Raw genomic sequence first — 12,992 nt, forward strand, 5'->3', positions numbered from 1 at the left:
CATTCTCCTCACATTCACGTGGTATCTAACAGCCTCTATCACATCTGCCTCCACCACCACCCGATATTCACTCCAGACACCCACCACTATGGGAATGAAAAACAAAACTTGAAACGCAAATCTCCTTTAAATATCCTGAGTCAGGTTTTTAACATCATTGTCTTTTCTAATTGTTTTTTTTTCAACAGCAGCTATGCAGAGAAAAGATACAAAATGCACTAAATTACAAAATACTTCAATAGTGCAAAAAGGTCCAATGAGGATGTGTTCCCCCTTTCTACTGAAGTGCATGCTCACTGGCATTGGACATTTCCTCCTTAGAGAAAAAATCCCGGCTGTCCACTCTGTCTGTGCCTCTCACATTCCTGTAAACGTCTGTCAGACCTCCCTCAGCCTCTGCCACTCAGGAGAAAATTCCCCGAGATTTTCCGGTCTCACTTTATCCAGGCAGCATCCTGTTAAGTCTCTTCCACTCACCATCCAAAACCTCCGTATTATTCCTGTATTCGAATGCAATTCTCCAGATGTGGTTAAACTAGAGATTTATACATCTGCAACATAACTGCCTCACAATGGAACCACTATCTGGGAGTTATGAACTCGGATTCCAAGATCCCCCTGTAGATCAACACAGTCCAATCTCGCCCCATGAACATAACAGCAAAGAGATAATGCTGAGGCTTTATAAGACACGAGTCAGGCCACACTTGGAGTATTGTCAACAGTGTGGGGCCCATATCTCAGACAGGATGTGTTGTCATTGGAGAGAATCCAGAGGAGGTACAGAAAGATTATTTCGGGAATGAAGGGGTTAAAATATGAGGAGCACTTGGCAGCTTTGACCCTGTATTCACTGGAACTCAGAAAAATGTGGGGCATCTCATTGAAACCTACCGAATGTTGAAAGGACTGGATAAGGTGGATGTGGAGAAGGTATTTCCTGTGGTGGGACACAGCCACAAAGTCGAGGGGCCACCTTTTCAAACAGAGGTAAGCAGCTTATTTTTTTTATTAGCCAAGGTGTATTGGATCTGTGGAATGCTCTGCCACAGACTGCGGTGGAGGCCGAGTGTCTGGGTCTATTCAAGGCGGCAGTTGACCGTTTCCTGATCGGTCAGGGCATCAAAGGATATGGCGGGAGGTCAGATATCTGGAATTGAGTGCGATCTGGGATCAGCCATGATGGAAAGGTGGCTGACTCAATGGGCTGAATGGCCTAATTCTGTTCCTATGCCTTATGGACTTATGAACACAAGCCCGTTCAATCATGATGAATCTCCTCTGCACTCTTCCAGCACAAAACATCCTTTGTACAGAATGCTAAGCGGAACTGAATGCAACTTTTCAAGCACGTTGTCAAGTCAGGCAGCATCTGTTGAGGGGAATAGAGTCGATGGTTGGGACAGAACCCCTCCCTTACGGCACTAACACAGGCCCTTCGGCCCAACCTTTCCATGCTGTCCTCCTGTCCATTTAAACTAATCCCTCTGCCTGTCTTTGACACAGAACACAGAAATCTACAGCACATTACAGGCTCTTCAGCCCACAATGTTGTACAGACCATGTAACCTACTCTAGAGACTGCCTAGGATTTCCTGATCGTATATCCCTCTATGTTTCTAAGCTCCATGAACCTATCTAAGAGTCTCTTAAAATATCCTATTCTTTCCACCTCCACCATCGCTGCAGGCAGTGCATTCCATTCACCCACCACTCTCTGTGTAAGAAACTTACCCCTGACATTCCCTCGGTACCGACTTCCAAGCAGCTTAAAACTACGTCCCCTCTTGTTCGTCACTTCAAGCCTGGGAAAATGCCTCTGGTTATCCACATGGTCAAAGCCTCTCATCATCTTATACACCTCTGTCAGGTCACCTCTCATCCTCCGTCGCTCCAAGGAGGAAAGGCCTGCACTCAATCTATTCTCATAAGGCATGCTCTCCAATCCAAGAGCAACATCCTTGTAAATCTACTCTACACTCTCTATAGTATCCACATCCTTCCTGTAGTGAGGCCACCAGAACTGAACACAGGACTCCCAAGTGGGGTCCAACTAAGCCCACAGTCCTGCCGTGTTGGGGTACAATTACCTATGTACAGGTTAGGAGAAATATAGCTTTAACATCGATTGGAGGGAGGCAATTGTTGTCCCCTTGTTCAAAAAGGGTAGTAGGGATAGTCTGGATAATTATAGACCATTGAGCCTTACATCCGTGGTGGGAAAGCTGTTGGAAAAGATTCACAAAGATAGGATCTATTGGCATTTATAGAATCATGGTCTGATCAGTGACAGTCAGCATGGCTTTCTTAAGGGAAGATCGTGTCTAACAAGCCTGATGGAGTTCTTTTAGGAGGTGACCAGGCATATAGATCAGGGTAGTGCAGTGGATGTAATCTACATGGATTTTAGTAATGCATTTGATAAGGTTCCACATGGTAGGCTTATTCAGAAAGTCAGAAGGCATCGGATCCAGGGATGTTTGACCAGGTGGATTCAGAATTGGCTTGCCTGCAGAAAGCAGAGAGTTGTGCTGGAGGGAGTACATTCGGATTGGAGGGTTGTGACTTGTGGTGACCCACAAGGATCAGTTCTGGGACCCCTACTTTTCGTGATTTTCATTAACGACCTGGATGTGGGAGAAGAAGGATCGGCTGGCAAGTTTGCAGAAGACACAAAGGTTGGTGGTGTTGTGGATAGTGCAGAGGATTGTCAAAGATTGCAGAGAGACATTGATAGGATGCAGGAGTGGGCTGAGAAGTGGCAGATAGAGTTCAACCTGGAGAAGGGTGAGGTGGTACACTTTGGAAGGACAAACTCCAAGGCAGAGTACAAAGTAAATGGCAGGATACTTGTAAGTGTGGAGAAGCAGAGGGATCTGGGGCTACATGTCCACAGATCCCTTGTAAGAAGAGAAAGGGTTAAGGTTAGACTGTGCTAAGATCTAAACTTACAAAACATATGCTGACACATTGCTAAATAAGGATATAAGATTCTTGCAAAACTGTATAGGTACAATCTGTACCTTGTGGTAATCATGAAGAACTAAAAAGGAGTCATTGAGCTAGGAGCTGAGAGCGGAGGTGGATGGAACAGATGGAGATAAGCTGTACTCTTGTGGCTAACTCCAAGGCCGATAAGTGTTTGAAAACTTGGCAGACATGGCTCTGCGGATGGCTAACTCCAAGGACAGAGGATATGAGAAAATGTGTATGTGACCCCCGAAATGTACAAGCCTGTGGGGAGGGGGAGAGTGGAGTTGACTATGAATAATTGTAGGAATGATACAGCAACTGAGGGACACGTGATAACCTACTTGAAACTGTATAAAAGGAAGTGAAATGTAATGCTCTGGGCTCAATACTGCTGGAGCAGTTTTGGGTCCGACTCTGCAGACTCGTGAAAAATAAAGCTTTGCCGCTTTGCAGTTTGCTGAGACTCATGGTGTGAGTTATTTCTGACAGCTGGGGGTCTCGTCCGGGATCCCCACTCCGGTCGTGGAGGGCGAGAGGAAGGACATCGGAGAAGGTGCACCCTGCCGAGTTCGGCAGTCCCTGATTCCTTGCTCGTCGTCTGAAACGGCTTGAGCGAGTGAGATCCGGACAGCGCAAGGCGGCAAAGCAGGGAGGAAAGGAGACGGTTCTACGGCACACCGGGTAAGTGAGACTAGCTAACTGAGATCTAGGTGGGTGTGACCGGGTAAACTAGGTGTGACGACACCTAGAGTAAAAAGAACCGGGCCGGGAAGGGAATAATGGGAGGGGGAAGCTCAAAGGAAGAGGAGCCGGAGAGTTCGGGTTTGTTCCCGAAGGTACCTCCTGATAGCCCCCTCGGTAGAATGTTTGCAGGATGGGGATATGGACGAACAAAGGGAAAGCAGAAAAAGAGAATGGTAGAATATTGCAAATCATGGTCCAAACAGCCAATAAAAGGGTCCTCGGTATGGTGGCCACCATTTGGGTCAGATGAGGATTGGGTTAGACAGGCCTTAAACATATATGTAAACTCTAAACCAAATGTGAGAGAGGAAGAAAATGAGTATGCCTCTTGCTGGGTTCCCGGACCAGGAGACTCCGCAAGAAGTTTTAAACTAGAAACTAAAACTAAGGAGGAAGAGCCTCCTTGGGAAGTGTTGAATCATCTACCTCCCCCTTATGTTCCCCGGCCCCAGCAGCCCGAACAAGCTGCTAGTGCTCCGCATCCGGATGATCCGCAACGGCAGGCGGAAGAGGAGAGAGAGAAAGGAGAAGGGGAATGCCGGGGAACCTAAGTTTCCCCTGTTAAACCCGAACTGGGATAAGCAGACCGGAGAAGGTCAAGGAAACATGAGAGACATGAGGGAATTCCTGATAAAGGGAATAAGACAAGCGGTCCCCAAGGGTCATAACTTCACTAAGGCGTTCGGAAGCCACCAGAACCCCGATGAGACCCCAACTGACTTCCTGGATAGAATTCGGAAAAATATGCAACAATATGCGGGGGTAGACCCGGAGACAGAGGTGGGACAACAGCTAATTAGGGTAGAATTTGTATCGAAAGCCTGGCCAGACATTCGGAAGAAACTAGAGAAGATAGAGGACTGGAATTCAAAACCCTTGAGTGAATTACTGCGAGAAGCGCAGAAGGTGTTTGTAAGAAGAGACGAGGAGAAACAGAAAAAGACCGCTAGGATAATGGTTCAGACAGTACGGCAAGTAACCACAGAAAACAGGGAAAAGAGGGGAACGTGGTCAGACCGAGGCAATGGCCAAGAACCAGGAAGGAAAACGCGAAGGACTCTAAGATGCTTCCACTGTAACGAGGAAGGACATTTTAAACGGGAATGTCCTAAGTATCGGCGAGAGGTCAGGTCATATGCCATGATGGAGGACGAAGACTAGGGGGGTCGGGGGTTCCTACCCTTGGGGAGAAGAAACTATCGACAGGAACCCCTGGTAAATCTGAAATTAGGTCCCCAAGGGTCAGATACAACCTTTATGGTAGATTCGGGTGCTGAAAGATCCAGTGTAATCCAGATACCTCCCGGCGCCCGAACAGGAACAAGAGTAATGAAGGTATCCGGTATCGGAGGAAAAACGATACAAGTGTCCATTGTGGACAATGTGGAAGTCGGATATGAAGATAGGGCAACAAGGCAAGACCTTCTCCTGCTGCCCTCGGCAGGATTCAACCTATTAGGAAGGGACCTGCAAGTGCAACTGGGCATTGGAACAGTGCCGAACAATGGAGAAATAATAGTAAAATTATTCGCATTAAAAGAAGAGGACGACCAGAAAATAGAGCCCGAGGTGTGGTATAGAGAGGGAAATAGGGGAGGATTGAACATCAGCCCTCTACAGATCACCTTGCTACCGGACGGTCGCCCAGTAAGGAGGAAGCAGTATCCCATTGCGATGGAAGGAAGAAAAGGGCTGCAGCCGGTAATTGAAGGGCTGATCGCAGATGGACTGCTGGAAGAATGTATGTCGCCATATAATACCCCCATCCTCCCGGTGCGAAAACCGGACGGGACTTATCGGATGGTACAAGACCTGCGGGGTCTAAATGCAGTAGTCCAGACCCGATACCCGGTAGTACCCAACCCGTACACCCTGATGAGTAAAATCTCCCCTGACCATGAATGGTTCAGTGTAATAGATCTAAAAGATGCTTTCTGGAGTTGCCCGCTAGAAGAAAGCAGTCGGGACATGTTTGCGTTTGAATGGGAAAATCCTACAACAGGGCGGAAAAGACAACTCAGATGGACGGTCCTGCCGCAAGGATTCACTGAGTCACCTAACCTATTCGGGCAGGTCTTGGAGCAAGTACTAGCGGAATTCCAATGTGCTCCAGAGAACCAACTGCTACAGTATGTGGATGATTTATTACTATCCGGGCCAACACAGAAAGGGGTGCAGGAAGATACCATCAGATTACTGAACTTCCTAGGGAAAAAGGGGCTACGGGTCTCCAAGAAAAAGTTACAATTCGTGGAAAAGGAAGTAAGGTATCTGGGACACCGGGTCAGTAAGGGACAGCGAAGCATTACCCCAGAAAGGATAGCTGGAATAACAGGGATGTCGCTACCTCGTACCAAGAAGGAGATACGACAGTTCCTGGGGTTAGTGGGGTATTGTCGAATCTGGATTGAGAATTATACTCCCCTGGTGAGATTTCTGTATGATAAACTCGGGCAAGATGAGCAAACAGTAAAATGGACAAAGGAAGAGGAGCAAAAAGTCAACTATATCAAGGGGCAATTGATCCGTGCTCCGGTGTTAGTCTTGCCAGCCCTGGAAAAACCATTCCAGCTGTACGTCAACAATGCCGAAGGAATGGCCCAAGGGGTACTCACCCAACTAAGAGGAGGAAAGCGGCAACCCGTGGCTTTCCTGTCAAAAATGTTAGACCCGGTATCGCGTGGATGGCCCACCTGTATCCAAGCAGTGGCAGCGACAGCGGTATTGGTAGAGGAAGCCCGGAAACTAACCTTTGGAGGGAAGATCACAGTGCATTCTCCCCACTCGGTCAGCACCCTACTAGCCCAGAAGGCACATCGGTGGCTCACTGACTCCCGCATTCTAAAGTACGAAACTATACTGATGACCGGAGAAGACCTAAACTTCGCAAAGGATTCCAGTTGCAACCCAGCCCAGTTCCTCTATGGAGGACTAGAAGAAAAGGAGTCAGAACACGACTGTATTGAATTGTTGGACTTGCAAACAAAGAGCCGGGAGGACTTACAGGAAGTTCCCCTGGGAGAAGGACAGGAATTGTATATAGATGGATCCTCACGATGTATTGATGGAGTACGGCACAGCGGATATGCCATCATTGACGGAGAGACTGAAAGAATAGTGGAGTCCGGGAGATTACCGGGAAACTGGTCGGCCCAGTCATGCGAATTATACGCACTCCAGAGGGCTCTGAGGATATTGGAGAAGAGGATCGGAACAATATACACTGACTCTAAGTACGCCTATGGGATAGTACATACCTTTGGGAAGATATGGAAAGAAAGAGGACTGATAACGGCCAGAGGAAAGGGACTGGCACACGAGCAAATGATAAGTATGACATTGGGAGCCCTGGCCCTACCAACTGAGATTGCGGTAGTACATGTACCCGGACACCAAAAAGGATCAACACCTGAAGCAGTAGGGAACCGTCTAGCCGATGGGGAGGCCAAACGAGCAGCCGTTGAAGACCCGATCCAACTCCTGACCTTGATACCAGTGAGGGAAGGACTTACTAAACAACCTATGTTTACCCAAATAGAGATTGATAGCATGAACCAACTAGGAGCCCGAAAAGACACTGATGGTAAATGGACGGTCCCGGATGGGAGACAGGTACTAAATAAGGAAGTAACCCGCAACATCCTCCAACAGTTGCACCATCAAACCCACTGGGGAGTACAGGCCATGTGCGACACAATTCTGAGGGACTATGTATGCAAAGGAATATACACACTGGCCCAGCAAGAGATAACTGGATGTCCGACGTGCCAGCGGATAAACAAGAAAGTGATGCGATCCACTCCAAGAGGTGGCCAGCCACTGGCCATGAGACCGTTCCATAGAGTCCAGATCGACTTTACCGAACTACCCTCAGTGCAGAGATGGAAGTACCTGTTAGTAATAGTGGATCATTTTACCCACTGGGTGGAAGCATACCCGACCACAAAGGCCGATGCGCCTACAGTAGCCCGAATACTACTAGAAAACATAATCCCCAGATATGGGATCATGGGGTCCATAGACTCGGACAGAGGGACACACTTTGCCTCCAAGACGCACCAGTTGATTTGTGATGCATTGAGTATCCAATGGAAATACCATACCCCGTGGCATCCCCAGAGTTCGGGACGGGTGGAAAGGATGAACAGTACCTTAAAGGCGCAATTGACCAAATTAATGCTAGAAACCAAGTTACCCTGGACTAAGTGTCTCCCCATCGCCCTGTTAAGAATCCGAACAGCACCCAGGAAGGATATAGGAATCTCCCCCTATGAAATGCTGTTTGGACTCCCGTATTGGAATAAGGTAGAAGGGTACCCCACGCTACAAGGGGGTGATATTTTTATAAGGAACTATTTACTGGCACTATCTCGTTCCTTTGCAGAACTGCGGAAGAAGGGTCTCTTGGCCCAGACTCCGCCGCTCGACTTTGCTTTACATCAGATCGTGCCTGGAGATTGGGTTCTGGTACGGACCTGGAAGCCGGAGAAGTTACAACCACAGTGGGAAGGCCCTTTCCAGGTCCTGTTAACCACCGAGGCGGCCGTACGAACAAAAGAGAAAGGGTGGACCCACGCATCCAGAATAAAGGGACCAGTTAAGCCAGAGGGACACACGGAGTGGACCTGTGTTCCCAGTGAAGAACCGTTGGTGGTGAAACTGAAAAGGCAACAAAAATGAACTCAATGTGGACTGTTACATTATTGACTGTAATATATTTAATTCTGTATGTGGGAAAAAGAAAAGGGAAGGTGAAAGTAGGAGAAAGCCCATGTCAGAGTATAAAGTTGGCTAAAACAAAAAATAATGCCACTTGGTGGCCCGAGGAGCCGACTTGGTACATAACTAAAGGGGCAAAGGACAATTGTACGGCTATGGGAAACAATTCGGGAATCTGGAATTGCAGTGGGCATAACCCGTACGAAGGAATTCCCAGTGTTTGGAAAGCCTGGCGGAAAGCAAAGAAAGGAGGATTTGTTCCAGAAGGTCTGTTCTGGATTTGTGGGAATCAGGCATACACCAAATTGCCGAAAGGATGGGGAGGAGTTTGTTTCTTAGGCCTTATAAGGCCAGAGTTCTTCCTCCTACCCCAGGATGAAGATAGGGAATTGGGAATCAAGTTATTTGACTCACTGAGAAGGGAGAAGCGGGAGATAAAGGTGGGAGAATGGGGCGACGAGTGGCCTCCAGCACGCATCATTGAATATTACGGACCAGCAACTTGGGCCCAGGATGGGTCATGGGGTTACCGAACCCCGGTATATATGTTAAATCGAATAATACGCCTACAAGCTGTAGTAGAGGTGATCACCAACCAAACCGCATTGGCTCTGGAATTGCTGGCTGAGCAGCAAAGCCAGATGAGAACAGCCATATACCAAAATCGATTAGCATTGGATTACCTATTGGCCTCCGAGGGAGGGGTCTGTGGAAAGTTCAATCTGACAAACTGTTGCCTAAAGATAAATGACAATGGAAAGGCAGTGTTGAAAATATCCGACAAAATTCGGAAGTTGGCCCATGTGCCAGTACAAACTTGGAGATCCTTAGGGAACCTGAGTTGGCTGGATAGTCTGCTGGGAGGAAGCTGGTGGCGAATAGCCCTGTTAATATTTGGCGGAATACTCATAATGATAATCATATTACCATGCTTAATACCCTGCTTGAGAGTATTAATAACGCGAGTAGTAGTACAGGTAATGCAGCCAGGGAACCCAGCTTGAACCCAGCTGACCCGGCTAAAATGCTGTTGCAACGAGGCAGAGAACTGGAAGAGTGGAATCCCTGGACAAATCCTTAGCACACTCTAAAAAGAAAAAGGGTGGAATTGTAAGAAGAGAAAGGGTTAAGGTTAGACTGTGCTAAGATCTAAACTTACAAAACATATGCTGACACATTGCTAAATAAGGATATAAGATTCTTGCAAAACTGTATAGGTACAATCTGTACCTTGTGGTAATCATGAAGAACTAAAAAGGAGTCATTGAGCTAGGAGCTGAGAGCGGAGGTGGATGGAACAGATGGAGATAAGCTGTACTCTTGTGGCTAACTCCAAGGCCGATAAGTGTTTGAAAACTTGGCAGACATGGCTCTGCGGATGGCTAACTCCAAGGACAGAGGATATGAGAAAATGTGTATGTGACCCCCGAAATGTACAAGCCTGTGGGGAGGGGGAGAGTGGAGTTGACTATGAATAATTGTAGGAATGATACAGCAACTGAGGGACACGTGATAACCTACTTGAAACTGTATAAAAGGAAGTGAAATGTAATGCTCTGGGCTCAATACTGCTGGAGCAGTTTTGGGTCCGACTCTGCAGACTCGTGAAAAATAAAGCTTTGCCGCTTTGCAGTTTGCTGAGACTCATGGTGTGAGTTATTTCTGACATCCCTGAAAGTTGTCTCACTGGTAAACAGAGTAGTTAAGAAAGCTTATGGGGTGTTAGCTTTTCATAAGTCGAGGGATAGAGTTTAAGAGTCGCAATGTAATGATGCAGCTCTATAAAACTCTGGTTGGGCCAGACTTGGGAGTACTCTGTCCAGTTCTGGTCACCTCACTATAGGAAGGATGTGGAAGCATTGGAAAGGGTACAGAGGAGATTTACCAGAATGCTGCCAGGTTTAGAGAGTATGGATTATGATCAGAGATTAAGGGAGCTAGGGCTTTACTCTCTGGAGAGAAGGAGGCTGAGAGAAGAAATGATAGAAGTATAGTTGATATTAAGGGGAATAGATAGAGTGAACATCGAGCGCCTCTTCCCCAGGGCACCACTGCTCAATACAAGAGAACATGGCTTTAAGGTAAGGGGAGGGAAGATCAAGGGGATATTAGAGGAAGATTTTATACTTGGAGAGTGGTAGGTGCGTGGAATACACTGCCCGAGTCAGTGGTGGAGGCAGATCCACTAGTGAAGTTTAAGAGTCTACTAGACAGATATATAATGGAATTTAACCTTAGGGAGGCAGAGTTTAAGGGTCGGCACAACATTATGGGCCGAAGGGCCTGTACTGTGCTGTATGGTTCTATGTTCTATCTATTTCTCGCTGGAATCTCTCTTTTAATTTAATTTTTCATTCAAGGCACGACACAGTACAGAAAACATAATGCATTACATTTTCCTCCATTTTCTTTTATACCTTACCCCTGAACAACACCACAACGTCATCAGTGGGGCCTTCTGGGAGTTGTAGTCATTTGTCCTCGCTCGCTCCCTGTCAAAGCCTGTTTCGTCAGCCACCACAGACGTCACCGAAACAGACCCACCGAGGCGCGAAGGGGAATCACACCCGTCCTTGTGGGCGCCGAGGCCGGCGACACCGACAGAAGCGCATCGCTGATCTCCGCCATGGCGATGGAGCGGAAGAGGAGGGGCTGATCATGGGCCGATTGCTTCCAGCCTATCGTAGCTCTGACGTAACACTGACCCCTGCCGTCATTGGCTGTAGTGCATGTCGCTCAAATGGGAACTCGGAGGGTGATTAGTTTATGTGAATGTCAGTCAGACTTCCTGTCTTTATAAGTTTGGATTTGGATTTATAACGGGACAGGAAGCAAATTGGGAATGTGAGTTTTTATGTGATGTGATGTGTGGAGAGGAAGTAGGTGATTTACTGGAGATTTACTGGAGATAATATTGGAAGGGATATCAAACTTGGAATTGTTCGGGATATGATTTAGAAAATGGGGGGATTTGTGGGGATCATCATATTCCAGTGTTGATTAATGTGGGCAAAATGATTGTTAGTAAAACAGGGAAGATTGTGTTACTGGCTGGGTCATTTGCTGAGATTCATAATCAGGATAATTTAAGCGAAGAAGTTAAACATTGTAGGGATATGTTTTTCAGTGGATACCCTGATGTGCTGGAAGTCAGCTGTAGCAATGATAGTATCACTGATGGAGAGATTTCTTTGTATGAATTTAAGAAGTCTATTAATAATGCATTGGGGTGTCCCCAGGAAAGTGTGATATATGAAATTGTAATTGTATATAATTCGCTTTTGTGAAAATATTAAATGTTTGAATTGTGCACCTACTTTCCTCATGGAAAATGGAAATAGTAGTGCCTATTCTAAAACCTGGCAGATCCCCATTTGATCCTTCTAGTTAAGGGCCTATATCGTGAATGTCTCATTTATGTAAACTTATGGAATGTATGGTAATCATGCGCTTGAGTTATATTTTGGAAAGTGTGGTGATAAAGTGTTTTATTAGAGTGGATTTTGGAAGGGTGAAATGACATTAGATTCAGTTTTAGGTTTGGAAGATGATATTCGGAAAGCACAATTAAATAAAGATGTTGTAATAGCAGTATTTCTTGATACTGAAAAGGGAAATGATATGGAAGAAAGGACTTTTGATTAAATTAGGAGTGAGGGGGACATTATATAATTTTTCTGAGGTTTTTTTGGATGGACTGTCCAAATACCGGTCGGCATGTTATGTTTGTGTTTCTATGAGATAGAGAATGGGATCCCATAAGGCAGTATTTGTAGCCCTTCATTATTTAATATCATGATTAATGATATTTTCTCTGAGATGGGAAAATGGGATACCCTGGGTAAATCACAATATACAGATGACGTAGCTTTATAGATTAGAGGTATTAATTGCAATTTACAATTAATAGGTCAAACAGTGGGCAGATTGGTGAGGATTTTAAACTTTCAGCCGTTAAAACACATTACGTGGTTTATAAACAGCATTAATAGACTTGCACTTGATTTTAAATTATATGATTAATATTTTGAAGAAGTGTCAGTGGTAAGATTTCTCAGTATGTGGATGGATAATAAGCTGACGTGGAAGCACCTATCAGTAAAATAATTGATAAATGTAAAGGAGCTTTAAATCTCCTCAGACATCTATGTGGGTATTCTTGGGTGCAACATGAAAATCTTTGTTGACCAATTATATTTGTTTAATTTCATCTGTTCTTGATTATGTCTGTGTGGCCTATGGATCAGCTTCATCTTCAAATTAAAAATGTTTGTATGTGATACAATTACAGACTTTAAGATTGTGTTCTGGTGCGGTAATGTTGTCTCCTGTTTTGGCTTTACTGATTGCAATGGAACAATTGCCCTCAAAGTAACAGAGGTTCAAGTTGATGTCAACATACTGGATTAATTTGCGGGGGCAAGGAAATGATCATCCTGTTAAAGGTGTGCTGGAGGACGGTTGGGGACATCATAAGAAGAGTGTTTTTGGTTTGGGTGGCTGGGTTCTTATCACGCTGGGAATATGGGTGCATTGGATGATACAATATGTCCCAC

The 12,992-nt window shown here is 45.9% G+C and overlaps 1 protein-coding gene across 1 annotated transcript in view; it reads right to left on the reverse strand.

Annotated features, from left to right (window-relative positions):
• Positions 1-9,455: 9,455 nt before the first annotated feature.
• Positions 9,456-12,992, reverse strand: part of LOC140720511 (E3 ubiquitin-protein ligase TRIM62-like) — a 41,578-nt gene continuing 38,041 nt past the window's right edge. The window contains exon 9 of the mRNA XM_073035355.1: positions 9,456-9,523. Within this exon, the coding sequence (XP_072891456.1) occupies positions 9,456-9,523 (68 nt within the window). The remainder of the gene's footprint in view (positions 9,524-12,992) is intronic.

Source organism: Hemitrygon akajei, unplaced genomic scaffold, assembly GCF_048418815.1.
Source record: "Hemitrygon akajei unplaced genomic scaffold, sHemAka1.3 Scf000044, whole genome shotgun sequence".
In the NCBI taxonomy this organism is placed as follows: domain Eukaryota; kingdom Metazoa; phylum Chordata; class Chondrichthyes; order Myliobatiformes; family Dasyatidae; genus Hemitrygon; species Hemitrygon akajei.